We start from the raw sequence: 13,786 nt of genomic DNA on the forward strand, positions 1-13,786 counted from the left end.
TTTAACTTCCATACATGATGAATTTTGTTCAAGAAGGGACAGTTGGCTTTTTCCTACTTCAAACCATCATTATTAGATCGGCCTTTGTACAACCTTTCTCAATCAACCGCTATTAAAAAGTAGGCAAATCTATTTCATGCACCAACCGTCACCAGGGAAATTAAGGCATAGCTCTCAAGGATGGCAGAATAAGGCAAAGAAACTTATTTTTATGCTGCTTATTTTTAATGTTCTGGAATCTTTAAACACTGATGACTTCAGTGTCTCTGCTTAATAAAAGAAAAAGAGGAAGGAGCAGAACAGACTACATAAAAGAAGACTGGTACCTCTTGTAGGTCACAGCTGCTGTATTCGCTAAGTTCACTCACAGTATTCCAACAATAAGAGAGCCTTGTAATACTGTAACTTAATGCATCAGTGGAAAAACTACAAGCAACCTATCACAAAAAATACCAGAAAAGGCTTAAAATACAGCATGTCTGGTAAAAGGAGAATTAGACACTTCCTCCACTTTCGACACTTTCTGTTCTCAAAAGGTGATCAAACTGCAACAGGATGGAAACACAGTCCACACATTGTATCGCCATCTTGCAGACAGTGCAGAAAAGTCTAAATTCACTCTAAAGTTTGCCATCCACTCAGCTCATCCAAAGACACACAGTACAATCCACTCTTAACAGCAGCGCTCACTCCTCTTTTCTTTCCTCACTGCTAGTATAGCTGCAAACAGCAGCAGAAAACCTCATGTCATCACTTCTCTTGCCTTCGAGGAAAGACTCATAAAAGACGACCTTTTCCACTTCATTGAAAAGTAAATCCAGCCTCTATAGTAACAAGTCTCATAATCCTACACACATCGTGCTTGTTCTTGTTGACAATGCAGCCTCCCAAGCTACTCCCCGGCTTAGCATTAAATATTTGATCCAATTACAAAGGAGTCATAAATGTTGATGAAAACACATATACTAAATGCCAGGTACTACATTAATGCAAAGGGCAAGACTTCATTTTTATAGCAGTTGTATATGCGAGGCATACAGAAAGCATGCAATCCGTTTGATACACTGGGATTGAGAAGCACGAGATGAGCGACTGCCAGGAGGAAGTAAACTCAAATGAGCAACGGATTTGTGATATTACTAGAACTTGCAGAAAAATGATCACACTATCCAAACTGCAACACTGAACTACAACTGAAGCAATTACTTAAGCTGGGACAAGTGATATAACAGTAGTTTCAGAGAAAACCTGGCAGCCGATTAACCAGCTAATAGCCCCCACCAGAACATGTCTATGTAAGGCACAGGTGTCAAACATGTGGCCCGGGGGTCAAATCTGGCCCCCCCGCCAAAGGTTCCATTCCGGCCTGCGGGATAAAAGTGCAAAAATTAACCTGAACAGTCAAGGTTGTCAAAATCCTTTTGGTTCAGGTTCCACATACAGACCAATGTGATCTCAAGTACAAATAACACAATAACCCATAAATAATGACGACAAATTTTCTTTGGGATAAATTATGTGGAAAAAATTTAAGCAAAAAAAATAACATTACACTGTGAAAATATTTACATTTACAATAAAATGCAAATAAATACATAAATGAAAACCAGTAAGAACAGCCCGTAATATGCAATTTGAACAATATTCTGCCTGTTCTTAAATGTTTTGTGCATTTATAGATCCACTGTGATCTGGAGTTGTGTTAATAATAACAGATGGAATATTGTAGAAATTGTTCAAATTTTTGTTCCAAACGCCAAAATTTTAACAATATTCTGCCTGTTACCAAATGTTTATGGAACATTGTGTGTAATGTGCATGTATAAATAATAAATCGAGGCATAATATTGTTCAAATTGCACAAATTTTTCAAATGAAATTTCAGTTTTTTCAGGTTAATTACATCTTTTTTGTAAAATGTATGTATTTTCATAACTTAATTGTTTGTTTGTTTTTTGTACTAAAACAATAAGAAAAACTTGGATTTGTCAGTATTTATAGGTTATTAAGTCATTATTTTACTGGTCTGGCCCGCTTGAGATCAAATTGGGCTAAATGTGGCCCCTGAACCAAAATGAGTTTGACAGCCCTGATGTACGGAAACAAAGTAGAACCTTTAGGAAGTCAGTAATCTTTGGCTTTAGTAGAGACTGGACAAGGGTTGAACTGAGCATCTATGGTAGACTAATGAATAAATAAGTAAATAAATAAATAAATGGTGAACCAAATAGTAATGACCATGTTTTCTAGCGAAACATCAAGAGCATGCATTCACTAGAGCACCACTTAGTGTATGAATAGTATAATATATTCAGCAACCTTATCATGCTCATAATGAAGCAAAGTCAAATAGAAATAAAAATGATCTCAGGGACATAATGTTACCTTGATTTCATGTATGGAGCCTCCATGTAAAAACCGTACTTATAGGATGTAACTTGAGTTCATTGAGTACGTGCAAGCCTTTTAATAGGCTTTGTGGCTATTCCCAGACTGAGTGGTCATGGAGGCTATAACCATCTGCCACTGTTGATTGCAAAATGTCATGCTGGTGTAGGCCTCTACAAATGACTTATTATAAAACACTTTATCTTCCATAAGTACAATATGTTATATAAAATAAAGATCATCAGTAAATAACATGAGTACTTTTTTATTGCTGGAACCAGTGCTCTTCACTCAGTAACATCACTGATCATTCCAATCAGTTGCTCAACGTTAAAACCACCCACAGCTGTGCAGCTTGAGCCAAGACCGGAATGGACTCAAGGCCTCAGTCAGACTGCTGATTCACTCTGAAATTTGTCAGATGGAGAAAGTGGTTTTCCACATCTGGATAAAAGCATCATTGTACAGTATTAGCCTATAAAGCAGGGCTCTCAAACTCATTTTCTTTCAGGGGCCACATTCAGCTCGATTTGATCTCAAGTGGGCCGGACTAGTAAAGTAATAGCATAATAATCTATAAATAATGAAAACTCCAAATTTTTGTCTTTGTTTTAGTGAAAAAAAAGCGTGAAATTATGAAAATACTTACTTTTAATAACTATCCAAAAAAAAAAGATGTGACTAATCTGAAAAAACTGAAATTTCTTTAGAAAAGTAAGTGCAGTTTTAACAATATAATACTTCAACTTGTCATTTCTACGTGTGCATTATGGATCAGATCTACAAAGACACTAAACCAGGGGTGTCAAAATCATTTTACTTCAGGAGCCATATTCAGCTAAATTTGATCTGAAGTGGGCCAGACCAAAAAAATAATAATATAATAACCTAAAAATAATGACAACTCCAAATTTTTGTCTTTGTTTTAGTGTAAAAAAAACAACATTAAATTATGAAAACACTTACTTTTATAAACTATCAACAAAAAAAAAAAACCCTGAAATTTAAATTTAAAAATGTAAGAAAATTTAGTTCAATTTTAACAATATTCTGCCTCAACTTATCATTTGTCCATGTGCATTATGGATCAGATCTACAAAGACACTAAACACTGAGGAACAGGCAGAAAAATTGCTAAAATTGTGCTTAATTTTCTTTAGACATTTCAGGTTGTTCATATTTGTTCAGGTTATTCACATTTTATTGTTACAAGATAGTTTGTAAATGTTAATATTTTCATAATTTAATGTTATTTTTTGCACTAAAACAAAGACAAATATTTGAAGTTGTCATTATTTATAGGCATAGTGTAATATTTTTTTCACATCAAACCGAGAAGAAAATATGGAGTCATTATTTTTTGTAGGATATTATACTACTATTTTACTGTAGATCATATTGGTCTGTCTGTGGAACCTGAATGAAAATGAATTCGACAGCCTTGACTGTGGAATTTTTGCACTGTGCAAATTAATCCCACAGGCCGGATTGGAACCTTTGGCAGGCCACATTTGGCCCCTGGGCCGCATGTTTGAGACACCTGCTATAAAGAAAGTAAAATAATCACTTGTTTTGTTCCAAAGATAGACGAATTCGCTTGACTTCACCTAAAGCATAGCCACACCTGAAAGTCTGAACCAACCTTAGGTCTTTGCATTGTGTATATTTGGTGCGATTACTTTTGCTTTCATACTGCGGTTCTGTGAGTGGACTAAACATGTGCATCATCTCTCTATAATTGACATTGATTGGTTTCTAAACGGCTGTGAGTCTGACGTCGATAAGTTTTTAAATTCAGTTCATCTCTAACTTGTTCAATCTTCCGTTTTTTTCCCTTTTATTTACTGATGATGATAGAACTGACTGCAATTGGTGAGAAAATACAAAAAAGTATAACTGTAACTGAGCCCATCCATGTTTCAGTTCAATCTGGACCAGACTGACTGTTCAGTTCACTCCTGGAGGCAGCCTGGGGAAGGTTTCATACCTGCAAATGGACTTCCACTAAAACTGAAAAGTCTGAACTTCTAGAAGAAAATAAGGCGGGGTACACACTTAAAGATAATCGGGCTGTTTTTCTCCAGATTTTCCCCCTTGCCGACCAAGGACGGCAAACGCCAGATTATCTTATGTCTTATAAATGTATCCTATCAGATTCTCCTGTGGTCTGAGGTGTGTTATGAGTGAATTTGTCCAGATAATCGGCTCTGAAATGGGTCAGGGCCGACAATTGTAAATATTTAACTTGTTCAATATTTACAACAAAAAAATCTTCATGTGTGGGGAAAGCCGACGACTCCCGAGCAGAGTCCTGCACGAGTCCACTTTTCCAAACCCACACCCACCCACGCCCATGTACATTAGACCCACAACCTGACCCCACCTGTGATTAAACACATTGTCTACACATAACTCACTTTTAGAGCTTTATTTTTGCCTAAAACACACGCTATCATTAAATCTCTGTGTTGACACCTGTGGCTGGATGTAAACAGACGTGAAGCTCACTTCAAAATAAAATTGGATGTGGATCAACCACAGTCAGATTAAATGATCATTATCATTAAATGTCCTGCAAATTGTTTTAATCCATGAATTTTAATTTTTTCACTTCCTTGCCCACTACCCACCCGAATTTCATTTAATTTTATCAAGGCCTGTACTTGCGAAAATACTTCTCTTCTGTTTTTTTACCCATCCCCCCCCCCCCTTTTTTTGGGGGGGGGACTCTGCTCCTGAGTCATACTATGTTTCTTCTTCTTTGTTTTTGTTAGATCACGTTTGAACACGCGAGATTTCTGACTTGGAGGGTTAGATTCTAGATCAGTGGTGGGACAGAGTTGTTATGTGTGTGGTGTGCTGTGTTGAGATTATCGGAGCACACCACACACAGTGCGATCAAAACTGTTCAATGCCTGATTTTTTAACTTCATATGTGGGGTCTGTACCGGATAAAAAATTTCTTCAGATTGAGAAAATCCTTCAGTGTGTACCCCGCCTAAGGTAGGTGTGAGTACGCTCTGATACCCCTTCAGCGTTAGTTCTTGGTGAAAGAAATTCAGCATGAAACAGCTATTGATATGTGGAAAATATTTCCTTGTGATTAGAGACTCCATCCTAACTGTTTACATGGATGCTAAATAAAGGGATCTGATAGAAGGATATATTTATTCCAGTCGGAGCAATGTAGTAATTGGAAAACTTGGCTATTTTCTTCTGAATGGATCAACCCAATTTAATATTCCTTCAGATCAGTTCAGTCTCCTCTGATAGAGGTGGTTGTGTGAGGCATTTTCCTCTGATTGGGCTATTATTCCCATTATTAGAGTCTATGGGAGGATGAATAAAATTGTGATGAAACTCACAATCGCACAAATGGAGAAGGATATCTTCAGCAAAAACCAGACCAGGGAGAATCCCCAAGGCAGCACACAGGTGAATTAAAGTGGCTTTATGGTTGTGGTATCAGCGATAAGAGCCCCCCCTCTGACTCACTCACTTCCACAAGCTGAAGTGATGGCATCATCAAAAAGAGGCAATAAACAACAGCAACCCTTGCTCTTTCATTGGTGGAGCTCTGGTGCTTCGAGGGAACCCTTAGCTCTCAAAGTGAATCAATACAAATGCTGTGCTTTACAGCCACGCACTCACTGCTTCCGGCAGCCCATCATGACTGGAGTCAACAAAGAGACACCTTTCTGGAAAGCCCTTGCTCTGACCAGCCATGCGTCAATGACAGGATGGGCCATTTCCACTCCCTTAGCAATCAATTAAAACACCTGCTGGAGAATTCCTGCAGATAACGGGATGAGAATCAGAGGGGGGTAAGGCTGGGGGGGGTGAGAGTAGGCGACCTGATCAAAGGAAAGCCAGCTGAGTGCGGAGCACAATAATAAGGGCTCTTGTTGTTGAAAATGAGGTGAATTAATTTATTCTGAGGCAGTCGTTGTTGTTGTTAGCTTTGTTTAATCGGCGGTGTCTTTGTGAAGTGATGGTTTAAAGCTGACAGCTCCGCAACCACGGGACCCCTAATTTTCTTGACCCTGAGTCACAGCAGAGTGATGTGTCTTTTAAGAGCACCTGAGAGGAAGCTGAGTGTGTTACTGCTTTGCAAAATCTCAAGAGCCCTTCTATCTTTCCATCTCTAAATGGCATTTGCTGTTATTATGATGCTAGCAGGCAAGAATGATCTCCTCTGATGTAATCTCACATTGCTTGAGTGGGTAAGGGTGGATGAGATCTGCGGCAGATTGATGAGGTCTACTAGAGCTTTGTTGGTGTACTCTTGAAACCTTTAAAATCTAGTGGTACTGACTCGTCGCTGCATTTTAAATCTGCTTGATTTAGCCCCAAATTACTTATCAACACTTGTGCCTTGTCGAGCTGCGAGTTGCTCTTTCCTCTCACTTATGCATGTGTAATCTTTCAGCATGTCTGCCTAGATATATAGAGATAACGTGAAGACACAGCGATGTGCATAATGTGTGATGCAAATCATCCCCAGGGCTGTAGTGCTCATGGTTAGAGCTTTGTTGGGAGTTTAATCAATCAGCCACTGTGCCTTAATTAATCGGCATGATGAACAGGAGAAATAATTGGTTTTCTGCCAGATGTGAATCTGTTGCAAACTAATGCCAGCCAATCAGGATTCAATTTATAATCACAAAACTGATCTGGACGACAAACACTTAAAGGATCAGAGGAGAATAAATACATGACACAAAAGGAGTGATATGGCTTTGGATTTAAAATTCGGATATCAGGTTGTCCATATGTTGTAATGATGAATTTTAGACGCCTGATTACATCTATACAGTGTTAGGATCATCGTCATTCTCACAGATTGAAATCTAGGACACACCTTGGCATGTACCGTTGTCTTTTGTCTTTTAAAATGCAACCATATTGCTAATTAATTGGCATGATCAGCAGGAGAAAAATTAATTGGCTCCTCCCCAGATGTTTCTGAATGAATGTGCAGAAAACTAATGAGGTCTGACTGGTTTCCCCATTGATGCGGTAGAAGTCATTATCTGCAGCCTACATTGAAAATACTGATCTGGCCCCATCCAATCAGACCAGGTAACTGGTGGCTGAAACAAATGGAAAAGCACTGGAGCCAGTAAATAGCCAGGGTCGAGATTGGAAACCACTGGTTTAGCCCTACGCCGACAGAGCCAAATGGAAAAATAGCTTAGGCCTCTTATTAATGTCACAGTGGCTAGGCGGTAATTCCCCCGGGCTCTGTGTACCTCGGCTTGTTAATGAGTCACTGCTTATCAGTCAGCCTTGTTAACAGGCAGAGGCCTCCCATCCAAACCGCCTACTGCTATTGTGCGCTAGCCGTACTGTGTATTAGCCAAATGTTCCCCCATCTTGGCACACAGGAAGTCAACAGTAAACAACAGCAGCACACACAGGAAGTGGGCACCGAGCCAGTGAGAAAGGGCTGGTCCAGAGGGGGAAGGAGCCCATTTTGTGGCAGGATAAAGTGAACCGCTGGCAGAAGCACACACATGCAGAGCCCTCCCGTCTGTAAATCTTACCACACTAACAACTGGTCCACATTGCTCCCGTCCTTTAATCCTTTTTCATTATTGGCCTCAGTTGGAAGCATCCAATTCATTCACTTGTCCAAACCAGCAGAACCCATCGAGGTAAATAAACTATTAGGCATGTTTCCTGTCACAAATGCAAACATCCCCCTGAGGGTTTGGGGATCAGGCTGCTACTGAGCTCAGGGCCAGGTGGTTGATGGGAAGCCATGGTGCTCTGCTCCTGCACACTCTCTTGCAGAGCGCTCAGGAGGACTCACAGCAGCCCCAAGGTAACTGGGTCAGCAGTACAGAACCAGGGCACAGCCGGCCAATTGCATGCCTAATCTGTGTGCCCTGAGAGGCGCTTTCCATCCGCTGTGCATGGCTGCACATCCAGCTGTGGAAATGGATATGTCAAATGGTACGCAATTAGTGTCTCCCCAATTCGTTCACTTGCTCTAAGGAAGCCTGGGCTCTGATAAATCCAGAGAAAAAACAGTCAAAGCTGTTCCCTCCCTGACTCTGGCATACATCAAACAGGGATGAGACACTGGCAGAAGGGAAAAGACCGAGTCTGCGGTGGTCAGGAATGAAAATGGTTGTAGCACGTAGCGTGTTGGTTACCGTATGATAATGAACCCCATAATTCATAAGGGAATCTTTTTTTCCTCCCTCTTTCCTTCTTTGAGCGATGAAAAGAGACAAACAGTCTGCAGGTTTTTAATCCATAGCGGGCTCGGGGTAGAGCCGGGATGGGCAGCCCTGCTCTCTGATGGCTCATCTGCTCTCACATTGATTTGCTGAGCTAATCGTTTTTTTCCCCTCTCTGATACATAACATTGAATTATTTATGCTAAGTAGACCCTTCTGTTCCAGGGCCCTCTTACCATGGAGATCTCTCCATTATGACGGTATTATCTGACTCCCAGCCCCGCCCTGCTCCATCTTTAACTTAACGGCTCTGCTGCTGCTGTGTCACAACAACAGCGATCAGACAGACCACAGCCGATGGGAGTGATGGATCAGTAGCTCACAATAACAATATTCCCCTCTGAAGATGCTATTGTAACTACTGTTCCGCATACAGCTCAAAGGTCAGCAGAGAGTACATATAGACAGGTTTTTATAATGAGATGATGACATTCTAATCCGTATCTATTCGTTGATTTGTCATCAGAATTACACAAAAACTACTGCATCAGTTTTTGGTGGGAGGGTGGGGCATGGGCCAAGGACAAACCTATTAAATTTGGCAGCAGATCCAGAAAAAAGGCAGATTTTTTTTTTTTTTCCTAAAGTTTTTGATTGAATTATAGAGCTGTGGGGCATTGGTGGAGATATGCATAATTGGAGTTTCAACTGAATACATCATTTCTGGCACTGTTCTTTGAGTGTTATGCAACTGGAAACATTTGGTCCAAAAAAAATTATAATTTTATGTTTGTCAGTAAAAGTTGCGTTATGAACAGAATATGTTTTTGTTACACCAGTGAAAGATAAAACTGATGCTGGCTATACAGTATGTGGCTATGTATATGACTTCTTTCCTTTTTCCTCTCATCTTTCACTTCAATGCTGCGTTTGCAGTAAAAAAGCAGGTGAGAGCTGTGAATATGCTGTTGAGGGAAATTCCACAGTTTAAAACATGGATTGATTGTCATGAAGTGTTTTCATCTTGTTCTTCGTTCATTTTCAGACTGCAATTGAGTGAAAAGCAATGTTAGGTTAGGTAAACTACCTTTACTTGACATTGCATTTCACTGAGATGGAACACTTGCTCATGTTCACCATGTCATGTCAAAGCTGAAACAATATACTTTGCAGGTCATTCATAAATTGATGCACTTATATTGATTTATTTTATACATTTTACTTAAATTGATGTGATATTGCTCTCTGTTCCACCAAGAGGCTGAGTTATGGTGCCAAACTTTCTTGATTGAAGTGACTCTAAATGATCTCAATGCAATATGCACACTAAAACCCTGTTAAGTCAGCACTCTGAACCTGCTCGCCTTCTGCTCTTAATTGCACTCTTTGACGTGTTTTCTCATCTCCTAAACACTGTCAGACATCCAAGGCTTAATTACTCTACTTGACTGACATGATAATGTAAAGCAGCGCTTAGGTGAAACCAAAGCAAGAATTGGTCATGCATGGTCAGAAGTCCCGCCAGGAACACCTTAATCAAAAGTGACGTGCCTCTGAATGCAAGCCAAAATCATTTTCAGATCCAAATAACGAAATGCTGGGTTTCAATGACGAGCTACACAGCCGAGGTCAGCGCTTTGACGAGAGATTGATGTTTCATCATCAGCACCTCAATCTGGTGATGGTTTGTGCAGTTTTCCTCCTGGGGACAGCCTAGGGGGTTTGAGAGGCTGTCTATTGAATTGTTTAGCACTGACCTCATCCCTGGATTCTCAGCACAGATGGACTGGTTCTAACTTTTCACTGGTACTGACCACAATGAGCTCACACTAACACTTCCTCAATTTCCCACAATTCATACACAGAGGAACAGAAACACAAGTCTGGATTATTCAAAATGAAGTCCAAACAGCTGATGGAGACAAACAGATTCATAAAGGGGGTGCACTGGACACGTGTGCCTGCATGAACCATGTATCCCCAATGTTCATATGTTCATGCATATGCATGCAGAATGCACTCATGTATATATTCAGATTTGTAAAATTGAGTGGGTGTGCAGATTTGAAAGCATAGGGCCTCTGAGAATAAAATGTATATTGCAAATGCAAATCAAGAAATGTCTATGAGAAGCCGTCCTGTCTTGCCGGCTATATCAGCTTACGAAGCTTTGGCAAACACTTCGTGCAATTAAATCCAGAAAGTAATGAGAAAATGCCAACAGGAATCTACCTGTGTTGATCAATTTAATCTGGACTGGGGCCCAATCATGATGTGCCATTTTGCCGTCAGCGCAGTTTGCCCTCTAAAGGTTGTCATTAACAGCTGTCAGTCACTTGAGTGTTATGCAATTGGTAAAGCACAGTGGTCAGATGGTGTGTTTTTGTTTGCTCTGTGCTCACAGCAGGGATATCTTAACAAAGTGCTTCTCTCATCAAATCCTCTTTTACCCACTGCCTGCGGTCTTTACTGAGCTCATCGCCTGTCGACCTTCAACTATGACAAGCTAGTGTCATGTGTCAGTGTTTAAAGTGGGCACACAGTGTAGCTACCTGAGAAAGTACAAGATAATTACTTGCTTACCTTCAAGTAACTGAAACTGAATACAGACTACATGTGAGGAAGTCAGAATATGGATCAGGAAGAATGCCAATAAGCATTTTACACACACTAGCATAAAAAGTGACTGGAGATTACACATGGGAAAAGTAAAAACACGAGTCTGCCACTGGTTGAGTGAAGTTTGATGAATGTGTGTATGTGAAGCCCAGGCCCACGTGCAAGTCACACACATTCCTCAAAAACAACGGCAGAAATTCCTCTGGGGTCCAGGAAGGTGGGATTGTCCCATGTATTTATTCACGGCTCTGTGATTCCCTTGTCATAAAACAGGAAACAACGCAAAACCCTCAAGTCAACAGATAAGGGGCACCACTGGAGACAGAAAGAGAGGGGTCACCGGGGTCAGGGGCCCAGGGAGAGCCCGATAGAGATGCACAGATTGGACAGCAAATAGATAAAGGGACGAATAAGGGGTGCTCACCGCCGTAGACCATGTTGCTTTGCACCGCAGCTGCAAATAGTACTGTCAATAAGCTGACAATCCATAATGTGGAGGGGGCTGATGGGAAGGCCATGGTCGGGCGCACAGATCCGTCTGTCTCGCTGAATTCTCAGGAGGGCAGAGGAGCTCTGGAGTGTCACCTGCAGGGAGAGCAGTGGAGAGATAAAGAAAACAGGCAGGGCACGACGGCCGGCCACTAATTGCATCCCCTGCCACTGGTTGGCTGGAGCTGAATAAACGCTTGGCCCACCCGTTACTCACGCGTTGCTCTGTGGGTATTCATCGATCTGCTTGTGTCATACAGTAGTGTGAGGCGATTGAGGGGTGGGGGTGGGGGGGGGTAAAGGAGGGGGCGGGCAAAGAAGAAGAAGAAGATGGTGTATAGGTGGTAATGGGGGAAGAACAGAAGATGAAGAGAAGGAGTTGGAGGAGGAGGAGGAGGAGGAGGGGAGGGGGGGTGATATTACTGTGGATTTATTCATGCACTTTAACAAGCTGTGCGCATGTGAAGCGGAGGAAAACGACTATTTTGGACAGACTAACCCAACTCTAACTAATTAGATAGAACGCAAAGGCACATTTTTTTCCAGTGAAAGACAGAAGAATTAACAAAATAAAAAAATAAAATAAAAGCCAAAACATAAACGGTCGGATGCACCTGTCGCCTGCTCAGAATAGTCTGTGCGCTTTGGAGACATGTTTAGACAGAGCCGCTCATTTACACACTGGTCCCCTCTTCCTTTTTTGTGTCTATCTCTTTTTCACATACGCACACACGCCTTCTCTCTCTCTCTCTCTCTCTCTCTCTCTCTCTCTCTCTCTCTCTCTCTCTCTCTCTCTCTCTCTCTCTCTCTCTCTCCCGCACATTTCTTAAAATAGCTGCGCAGAGGTAAGCCTTCGGTCCATCTGTGAACCCTCAATAAGAGCGAGCCGCGGCTGGAGCTGGAGCGGTGCCTGCGGGACGGGCGGGCGCTTTGGGCGGGGATAGAGGAAGGGATGGAGCAGCAGAAGGGTAGGGGTGGAGGGGGAGGAGGGGGGGGGGCTTAGGATGGGATAGGATGGGATGGGATGGGATGGGATGAGATATGAGGACTGGGAGGGGTTACGGGGGTGTTTATTGTTACTCCAGTCTCTTCCTGTTGAGTGATGGCGAGAAATGAAAACAAAACTAGAGCAAGACGCGCATCTGTGGGAAACATCCACTGTGGCCACTGTGGGCGTGATCCAAGCCCAAGTTCTAGTCTCTGCTTTTGAAGAGTAACAACCGATTAAGTAATGATGGTGATAACAACAACAACAATAACAGCTCGTGGTGGCTACCTGCCTGCACCGCTGCGACGGACCGCGGGAGCAGCGGAGCGGTGTTTCCGAGGTCGCGGCTGTTTTCTCACAACCGTCACCGGCAGTTGCGTTTCCACTTGAAAATATCAGCCGTGGATGGGATGAGATTTAAAGAGGCTCTTATACAGACTCGAGAGAGCGTGCAGTTTGTGATGTGATGAAGAGGAAGAAGAAGAGGAAGGAGAAGGAAAGGGAGACTGAGTGGAAAGAGGAGTCGGACATCGCGCAAAAACAAAAAACGCAGATTCAGAGTAAATTATAAAAAACACGCAGGGATTATACAGCTCTGTCCCTGGACTGGCATAACGGATTACACAAACACACACACACACTCACACACATCTTCCAACCCCCAGTGCGCACACACACATATAGACACATTCCTAGAGACGGAAAAGCGTCAGCAGTGACAGGTGTCTCCGGTTCGCCCTCCAGTCTCCAGCCCTGACCCTGGACAACACTGCCCGGTAATAATCACCTCACACACCGTTCCTTCTATTCCGCCTCTGGACTGGGGCTCTGCTGCCGCTGGGTCTCCAATAAGGTCCCTTTTTGAGTCAGGTCCCTCCTTTGATGCGCAGCAGTGGCTGGTCCGGAGCCTCCTCTCAATCTTTGCTTTTATCGACTTTTTCTTTGTTTTTTATCTCCCGGTCTCTTCTCCTGACTGACTCCCCTTGTTTTCCTTTGGCTTTTTTTTCCTCCTGCGCTCTCTCTCTAACACACACACTCTCTGTGTATCTTTATCTGTGTAGCTCTCTCTCCACGGCTACCGTTCACTGCAGCAAAAACAGTCTGTCTGAAACAC

The 13,786-nt window shown here is 42.1% G+C and overlaps 1 protein-coding gene across 6 annotated transcripts in view; it reads right to left on the reverse strand.

Annotated features, from left to right (window-relative positions):
• Positions 1-13,786, reverse strand: part of cadm3 (cell adhesion molecule 3) — a 199,201-nt gene extending 185,415 nt beyond the window's left edge. For 3 of the 6 annotated variants that reach the window (XM_030159510.1, XM_030159508.1, XM_030159505.1), the window contains exons 1-2: positions 13,476-13,785; positions 11,620-11,783 (exon numbers count right to left, since the gene is read on the reverse strand). In XM_030159510.1, coding sequence (XP_030015370.1) covers positions 11,620-11,713 — 94 coding nt within the window. In that variant the 5' untranslated portion in view covers positions 11,714-11,783; positions 13,476-13,785. Of the gene's footprint in view, positions 1-11,619; positions 11,784-13,459 lie in introns of all 6 variants that reach the window. The other 3 variants (XM_030159507.1, XM_030159506.1, XM_030159509.1) reach the window with 3 other exon arrangements.

Source organism: Sphaeramia orbicularis, chromosome 17 (assembly GCF_902148855.1).
Source record: "Sphaeramia orbicularis chromosome 17, fSphaOr1.1, whole genome shotgun sequence".
NCBI lineage: Eukaryota > Metazoa > Chordata > Actinopteri > Kurtiformes > Apogonidae > Sphaeramia > Sphaeramia orbicularis.